The 8,827-nt window shown below is 34.6% G+C and overlaps 1 protein-coding gene across 1 annotated transcript in view; it reads left to right on the top strand.

Moving 5' to 3' along the window:
• Positions 1 to 8,827, top strand: part of ZZZ3 (zinc finger ZZ-type containing 3) — a 91,173-nt gene that overhangs the window by 68,660 nt on the left and 13,686 nt on the right. The window contains exons 5-10 of the mRNA XM_077771138.1: positions 2,120 to 2,258; positions 5,620 to 5,767; positions 5,852 to 5,967; positions 6,904 to 6,975; positions 8,020 to 8,121; positions 8,777 to 8,818. Of these exons, the coding sequence (XP_077627264.1) occupies positions 2,120 to 2,258; positions 5,620 to 5,767; positions 5,852 to 5,967; positions 6,904 to 6,975; positions 8,020 to 8,121; positions 8,777 to 8,818 (619 nt within the window). The remainder of the gene's footprint in view (positions 1 to 2,119; positions 2,259 to 5,619; positions 5,768 to 5,851; positions 5,968 to 6,903; positions 6,976 to 8,019; positions 8,122 to 8,776; positions 8,819 to 8,827) is intronic.

The following is an 8,827-nucleotide window of genomic DNA, read 5'->3' as shown; positions in this document are numbered from 1 at the left end:
GGCTCTGAGCTGGCAGTCAGCACAGAGCCTGACGCGGGGCTCGAATCCACGAACCGCGAGATCATGACCTAAGCGAAAGTCAGACGCTCAACCGACTAAGCCCCCCGGGCGCCCCTGTCTTTATTTATTTTTAAGAGACAGAGGAAGCGGGAGGAGCAGAGAGAGTGAGGGAGACCTAGAATCTACAGCAGCTCCAAGCTCTGAGCTGTCAGCACAGAGCCCCACACAAGGCTTGAACTCACAAGCCGTGAGATCATGACCTGAGCTGAATGAAGTTGGATGCTCAACTGACTGAGCTACCCAGGCGCCCCAACTACAGCACTTTTTGTGCCCCAACTACAGCACTTTTTTCAAGTCTTTGCTTATTTTTTCTGTAACTCTGTTCTTACTTGTTCTTTATTGTGAATTGTGCTTTCAACAGTTTGCTGAACATTTAATAGACTCATAGCCATTTTTATATTGGTGTTACAGAAGTATGCAACTCTTGCTTAAAACAGAGATCATTTTTGTTATAGAGACACCACGACAAGTCTTTGGCTATTCACTTAGTGGGAGAGGACTTCTGAAGGTGAAGTATGGCAGGCAGTTCAGAGTATTGTAGAGAGGATATGTTTCAGCACTCCGCTCACTACCATCACCCTAATATTGAGCCTGGGTGAGCCTGCCTGGTGGAAACAGCCTGCATAGGCCAGGTTTGTATGCTACATACACCTCAAAGCAAATGAGGGCTTTGTGAAACTGAGTTTAGACTCAACATCTGTAACTTATCCAGGAGTGCCTTACTGTGGTCCTTGCTTTGTAACTCAGTTCTGACTTTTCAATGAAGTATCTTCAGCTTCAGAGGAGTTTACCCTTCAGTGTTAGCAGTTTTCACCTTAATTATTATGAACATTTCAAAAGAATAAGAACAAGAATAAGGTATGTTTTAGGCAGGGCACTTAAATTTCCTGGTGGAAAATGTCATGTTGGAATTCTATCATGGCCGTGAACCTCAAAATTGCATTGTTGTTACCTTTGAAATTTCTGCTAGTTTGCTGACATCTGGACTTAAAAGATACTTTTTGATTGCACAGAACATCTTTCTATTCATTTGTTCATTCAGAAAATATTCACTGATCATCTATATGCTGGGAAGTGTGTTGACTGTGGATAAAACAGTCAACTTCTCAGATATGTTTGCCATTACGGAGTTCACAGTCTAGTGAGAAATGGAGTGAAGTTTATTTGATGCCATAAAGAAAATTGTGTTTTACTTACACATTAAGGACTTATCCACTGATTGTGAAGCAAACTTGGAATGATTTGTCCTTGATTGTTTTTTCACAATGTATTCTAACATTCAGGATTTTGGTGGTAACATATTTCTATATGTATGTGTATCAACATGTGAAAATTGACATTAGGCAGGACAATTTGAGAGAGAGACGGAGAGATGAATAGAATTAACTAGTATCCACATACTATTGTGAGATTTCAGGATAATGACAGATAGTAGATTTCTGTGGGTAAAACTATATGTTGTGCTGAAGAGACCTCTGTAGATAGGGAGTAAATATCTTTAAGGCCTTCCTTCTTTAAAAATGTTCAGTACTTAAGAATTGCCTGGAAAGTCAACCTCCTGTATGGAGGTACATTAGAAAGAGTAAATGCGAACCATGACACCTAAGATCATGTCTTAATTATTGGACAGTAACTCTGGGCAAGAAAATGTACCTTGAATTTTTTACTCCCAACAGAGTACAGCAGAGGGGCTGAATTTGCTGATTTCCTCCTAGTGCTAAAACCTTATGATTTTATTTTATATTTTATTTAGCAGTTTCTTAATGACTTTGTTGGAAAGTCAAGATACCTTCTTGATTTCTTTACTTGTTCAGGTTCAAGAATTAAAAACTTAAGATGGGGGAATAAGGCTTTGCTTTCTCTAACTGATATTTTCTGACTAGGTACTTCGTAACTCAGGAAGACCTCATTTATTCCCAGTAATATGTTTTACTAAACACTTTTCAGGTAACTTTAAAAAGACTGTGTGGCTTAATAGTAGATCATGGCTTGAACTCAGTTTTTAATTTATTGTTGTTACTAGAAAATTTTAGTGAGGTATTTTTCTTTGTCTCTGTAGTTATCAGAGACTGTTGCAGACGATTGCTGTACTCGAGGCTCAGCGTTCTCAAGCAGTCCAGGACCTTGAAAGTTTAGGCAAACACCAGAAAGAAGCACTAAAAAATCCCATTGGATTTGTGGAGAAACTCCAGAAGAAGGTATATGTTGAGCGCTTTTGAGTACTGTTATTGAGAATATATTTGGCGATAACTTGATTTATTCTTTTAATATGGGCTTTTATCTTTTAAGTGTTTCTTTTTTTACCTTCTACACCTAACCATACTCCTGAAGGCAAGATGCTGCTCCCCTGCAAGTCCCCCAAACACACAAAATATACCCCAGTGGAAATAGCTAGGAGCTTTAGTTGAATATTTATATTAGGAACTTGTTCTATTCCCTAGCCATTTTTTAGGATCTTTTCCTGTTACCATATCCATCTTGGAGTGTTTTCCTTGTTTCACAACTTCAGGATTAATAAAGTGAAAAGAAAAAATACTTCAGGATTTATTAATTGCTTTAAATTTAAGTTGCTTTTGTAACTTTCCTTGTAATATGATAGAAAATATTCATGATAAAAAACTATTTTAAATGTCTTTAGGGGTATGGTTGCCAAGGGCATGAGGATAAGATGTAAATTTTACATAATTTTATAATGTCCTTTAGTGTAAAAATTCCTTTTAATTTTTTTTTTCCCTTAAAACAACTTTCATATTTAACAGTTAACCATTTGAAAGTGATATAAGGTTTTATCACTTTCCTCTAGGTAAATAGGGAGATAATCTAGATGTGCATTTATTACCATAATGTGTGACGTGAAGTAGGGACCCACTGATTGTTCAATACATTTGAGATTAATACACAATATTAATCAGCATTGTGTGACAACATTAAACCTAAAAAAAACTATGAAAAAGAATCTTCTTATCTTAAAAAAACAAAAAGTCTATAGAGTATGACCACTGTGACATAGTTGTTAGTTAACCAGTTTTTAATGAGTCACAGAAGTGGTCTACCAGGTTTTGAGAGAACAACCCTGGGGACTTCATTTCACTTAGTTTTATTAATTTATTTTACGGATTTCTCTACTTAAATTATTTCCTTGGCAATCATTACTTTCTCTCCATGCTTCACAACATTGAATATCATCATGGATATAGAATGTATATGTTGATTTGCCTAAACTTCTAAACTTTTTAGGATCCTATTTACCATCTTACAGTGAATCCACTTAGGTGTTTATTGATTCTGATTGCTGTTATTAAACATTTGCTGGTGCAAAAAGAGCACTTACAGTGGTTACTTAAAAAATTGATTCAGTTAAAACAGATGGTGAAGATTTATTAAACTTGATCTTTTATTCATGTTCTCTGGTGGGCAAAAAGATGCAGTTAAACTTATTTACTAGATTTATAGGCAGTTGGTTATTTGTTGGTTCTCCATTTCCAGATGTAGTTTAGAACTGAATTTCTTTTCACTTTATCTGAGAAGCAGAGGTGGGGTATTGACCATCTTAACAATTTTTTATCAAAGTGTACAGAATTACATTAAATCCAGACACTTGAGCAATCATGAAAGACAATGTTTCTTGGAAAGAAGTTTTTCCGCTGGATTTAATTTAGAAGTTTAATTTTTCTGTTTTGCGTGTGTGTGTTTATCCATGAATACAAATCTTCCTCAACTTAGATGGGGTGATGTCTTGATAAACCCATCTTAAGTTGAAAATATCGTAAGTCGAAATGCACTTAATGCACCTATTCTGCTGAACATCGTAATTTAGCCTACCCTACCTTTAAGGTGCTCAGAACACTTATATTAAATTAACTTGCGGTTGGACCAAATCATTTCACACAAAGCCTGTTTTATACTAAAGTAAAGTGTTTAATGTCTCATGTAATTTATTGAGTACTATACTGATAGTTGAATAGAGGATGGTTGTAGGGGAACAGAATGGTTGTCAATGTATTGATTGGTTTACCCTCGTGATCCTGTGGCTGGCTGGGAGCTGCGGCTCACTGCTACTGCCCAGCAGCACGAGAGGGTGTGTACTACATATCGCCACCCTGGGAAAAGATCAGAATTTGAAGCACAGTTTCTATTGTATATGTCACTTTTATACCATTGTAAAGTCTAAAAATCCTAAGTGGAACCATCATAAGTTGGGGACCATCTATCCCTAACTAATTTCCCTATTTCTTTAGGTTTACTGTACTGTAAGTTAAGTTGTTGACATGTGGTCTGTTTGTTTTAGTGGACATTTAAACACTCCTGATTGAAATTAAGGAACTTGTGGCACATATTGGTATATAGAATGCAGGGAACATTTATGACTTGTTAGCTTCCTTTGATGTTGCTGTCATTATTTTAAAAGACACTCTAATTTTTTAGGTTGACCCTTAGACTAATAGGTACTATTAATGGTGATAGTGATAATGTAGTATAATTAAGGTAATGTAGTCAAAATTAAGAATTCTGTGTCAAACAGTTAAACTGGACTTTGCTTGCCAGTTTCATAGTTTATAACCTGATTTTTTTCCTCAGCATTGTACTACGGAATATGTCAAGTACACAGGAAAATTGGAAGTGTTGTATAGTTAACATACACATATTCACCCCTAGGTTCTACAGTTAATGTTTTACTATACTTGCTATATCACGTGTGTATCAGTCCTTCATCATTCCATCTTATATCAAGAATGCATTTTAAAGTTGTAGCCATAAACACCTCACACCAAAACACTTCAGAATGCATATTATTAACTAACATTATTTTTTAAAATATTTCTAAGGTGAAGTTTCCATATAGTGAAATTCATAAATTCTAATAGTACCATTCTATGAGTTCTGACAAAAAATATACATATATGTAACCAAAATCCTTATCCAAAGATACTGNATGGAAACCAACGTGACAATAAACTATTTGTAAAAAAAAAACAAAAAAAAAAACAAAGATACTGATTATAATCTGTTTTTAATAATTATGATAACTAATGATTTCTCTAAAAGTGGTTGTTTAACTGAATTCCAAGTAGATTAAAGGTGTAGCTGTGATTCTCAAGGTGTCATAATTTTTTGTGTATATGATGAGAGTTAAATATTGTGAAAATAATTCATTATTAATAAGTCATGAACACGGGAATACATTTAAAATAAATTCCATGTGTCAAGTTTCATCTATTGCAATCAAAATGTTTCATATGCTGTTCTTAAAGATCCTTGCTTGGCTTTGTTATTTATGTTTAAAGTGTGTTGGTGATAAAGTGCAGTATATAGTTCAGCTTTAGAGCTATATCTAAAAATAGTGCTTCTGTCATTAAATTCATTCTGCCTCTACCAGCTATCATTTTTACTATTTAATGTTTAGACTGTATTATCTTTAACTTTATTGGCTGTTGGATTCAAACAGTGAATAGAAGTGCTCAGTTGATGGTAATTTAGATTTGGAGTCCTCTGAAAGTTTGGCTGTAGTAAATAATTTTTTGAGTTAAATTTAAACTGTCACTATATTTTTTCCTCCAGGCTGATATAGGGCTTCCATATCCACAGAGAGTCGTTCAATTGCCTGAGATTGTATGGGACCAATATACCAATAGCCTTGGTAACTTTGAAAGAGAATTTAAAAATCGTAAAAGACATACTAGGAGAGTTAAACTAGTTTTTGATAAAGGTAAGAAATTACATGTTAAGAAGTTAAATAGAGAAATATCTGACAGTCTTGCTTTAATAATCCTGTACATGGTCTTCTTTTCAGTAGGTTTACCTGCTAGACCAAAAAGTCCTTTAGATCCTAAGAAAGATGGAGAGTCCCTTTCATATTCTATGTTGCCTTTGAGTGATGGTCCAGAAGGCTCAAACAGTCGTCCTCAGGTAAACAGTATAAAGTATTGGAATAGGAGAATTTGAGTTGTAAATAAAATATTTTAACATTTCCTGATTTCTATTTTTAAATTTTAAGCAGTCTTTCACTGAAGATAGTGGAAACATGAACTTGGAAGTAAGAGAAACCTGGGTTGGAATCTCAGTTGGATTGCTTACCAGCTGTGGAGCATCAAATGTCATTTATATTGAAGCCTCCAAGCTGCAGTTTCTCTTTATATAAAAAGGGATTAATATTACCTATGTTGTAGAGTTGTGTGAGGAATAAGTAAATAGTACATGTAACATGCATAGTACACTGTGTGACATGTACTGTTTATTCTAAAAATAAGAGGTCTTTGTGTATAAGTGTAATTTAACCAGGATTTGAGTCCTGGCCTTGCCACTAGTAGTTAGTTAGATGAACCTTGATTGACATGTGGGTTCAGAATGGAAATGTAACATTTCCTTTTCTTTATTTTTTTATTTCTTTATTTTTTTAAAATGTTTTATTGATTTCTATGAGAGAGAGAGAGACAGCGTGAGCAGGTGAGGGTCAGAGAGAGGGAGTCACAGACTCTGAACAGGCTCCAGGCTCTGAGCTGGCAGTCAGCACAGAGCCCGACGCAGGGCTCGAACCCACAAACCGTGAGATCATGACCTAAGTGAAAGTCGGAAACTTAACCGACTAAGCCACCCAGGCGCCCCACATTTCCTTTTCTTCAAAATGAAGTTGGTGTCATCTATATCACAGGATTTCTAGGTGTATAAAACCAAAGGAAATAAAGGAATGTGAACACATTTTGTAAATAATAAAAACTTATACATTAAATAACAATTTACTAAAATATTTTAAAATTAATAAAAAAGTTCCACAATATGTGTATTATTTGGGCTATATCAAATGGCAGTGTTTGTTACTTTTGACAAGCCTTGTTTTATATGCAGATGATAAGAGGACGCCTTTGTGATGATACCAAACCTGAAACATTTAATCAACTGTGGACTGTTGAAGAACAGGTAATAGATATTTCTAAATTGTATAGGTTTTAAAAAAGGTTCAGATTAGAATCAGTATTATGAGTAAAGTTTGCATGTGATCCCTCTTAACCAAGAATTGAAAATATTAAACTTCATTCTGTGTGTGTATTTTTTGGGGGGGAGGGGCACACTTCAAGAATTTTGGATTTTGAGAATGTACGAATTCCTATTTGGGGATGATTTTTAAAGCAGGAATCTGGGTTGTAGGAAGGAGATTGAAAAAGATAGTGAAATGAGTGGAATAAAGTGTCTGTAATGCAGCTTTGGGAGAGAGAAAAACCTGGGGCCAAGTAAAACCGTGCCTCAAAGTGAATTCTTGTTTTTGTTATGAAGGGGAGCTAACAGAGCCACACCAGAGTATTCTGTTACATTTTGGCATACGGCTAGGAGGCTAGGAGGCTAGGTTTGTTCATGGGTAAGGTTTGAGACACATCTCTCTCTCATATGAGGATTAACCCCTCAGCTGTAATAAAGTTAGCAGTCTACAAAAAACGTTAGGAAACCTTTATTTCAAGCATCCAGTTTATTCTGCATCTTTGAATGGTGTGACAATTTAGGGGATAGCTCAGAATTTAAAAATCAACTATTTGAATGGAAGACCACACAAAGGAGGGAAAAGTTTAAGTTTCTGTCTAAATCTAAATGAATTTAGATATTTTTGTTAAATCTATATAAGGCAAGCCTAAACATAGTCTAACAAGAAAGATCAGTGGAAATCATTAAAATGCATAAATGTTATTAATTACTTAAAAATATTTTTGGTGCTGTGTTTTTACTTAAGTGACTAGAGAATCTTTATAAGCTCTTCCATAGGTTTAATCTTGTTTTCTCCTTTGAAGTCTTAAATTCCTTACTAGGAATTTTCCTGCATTGAGGATTTCTAGTGACCTAACTAACCCCCAAAGTCATGGAGGGAGTATTACAGTTTAAAAGGAAGTGTGAATGTGTTTATTCATTTATGTAAATGTATTTATTTATGAAACTCAGTATTAAGTTTTAAACTTGGTCTTGGGTTTGTGTTAGAAAAAGCTTGAACAGCTACTCCTGAAATACCCTCCTGAAGAAGTAGAATCTCGACGCTGGCAGAAGATAGCAGATGAACTGGGCAACAGAACAGCAAAACAGGTAATTGAGGACATGGCTGCATATTGCTGGCATGTTTTTTATAGTTTTTTAAATGAAGGATTTAACTGACATCAGCAAATCTGCCACATCATTTTTAAGCTGTACAACGCTATAGAATGTGATTTTTTTTGTTACATTTTGTTTTTAGCATTTTGTATTTTCTGTTGATTTTAGAAACAACTTGAGATACTTCTGCTTCATATCATTACTAAAAAATAAGAATATAATGTATTTAGTGTCTTTTGAATGTTTAGTGAGTGCACCAAGTTGTGTGCTTCTTGGTTAGGCTGTGCTAATAGATTTGTGACATACTTAGGAACTATTCTCTGGTTGTCTTTCTAAAAAAAAAATCTAGCAGTTTTCTTCTTTGCATTACCATTGATATTAATAGATGTGTTTTTAATGCAGCGTTCACAGGTTGAAAATCTTTGTGTAGCTTTGGAGTCCAACAAATTTCCTGTATTTTAATGGTTTTTTGGTCTAGATTTTAAAATATAAATGTGTTTGGTGGCAGTTTAAAATTGCATCTAGATTTATGATAAATTTTAAATTGTTGGTATTCATTAAGATAACACAGGTATATTTTAATTTTTAAAAACTATTCAGGTATTGCATATCTTGTATTTGTGTTAAATGGCTTGTCATATTTTCTTAGGTTGCCAGCCGAGTGCAGAAGTATTTCATAAAACTAACTAAAGCTGGCTTT

The sequence above is a fragment of the Crocuta crocuta genome, unplaced genomic scaffold (genome assembly GCF_008692635.1).
Source record: "Crocuta crocuta isolate KB4526 unplaced genomic scaffold, BGI_CrCroc_1.0 scaffold125, whole genome shotgun sequence".
NCBI classification, from domain to species: Eukaryota; Metazoa; Chordata; class Mammalia; order Carnivora; family Hyaenidae; genus Crocuta; species Crocuta crocuta.
This window is presented reverse-complemented; position numbering and strand designations above follow the sequence as displayed.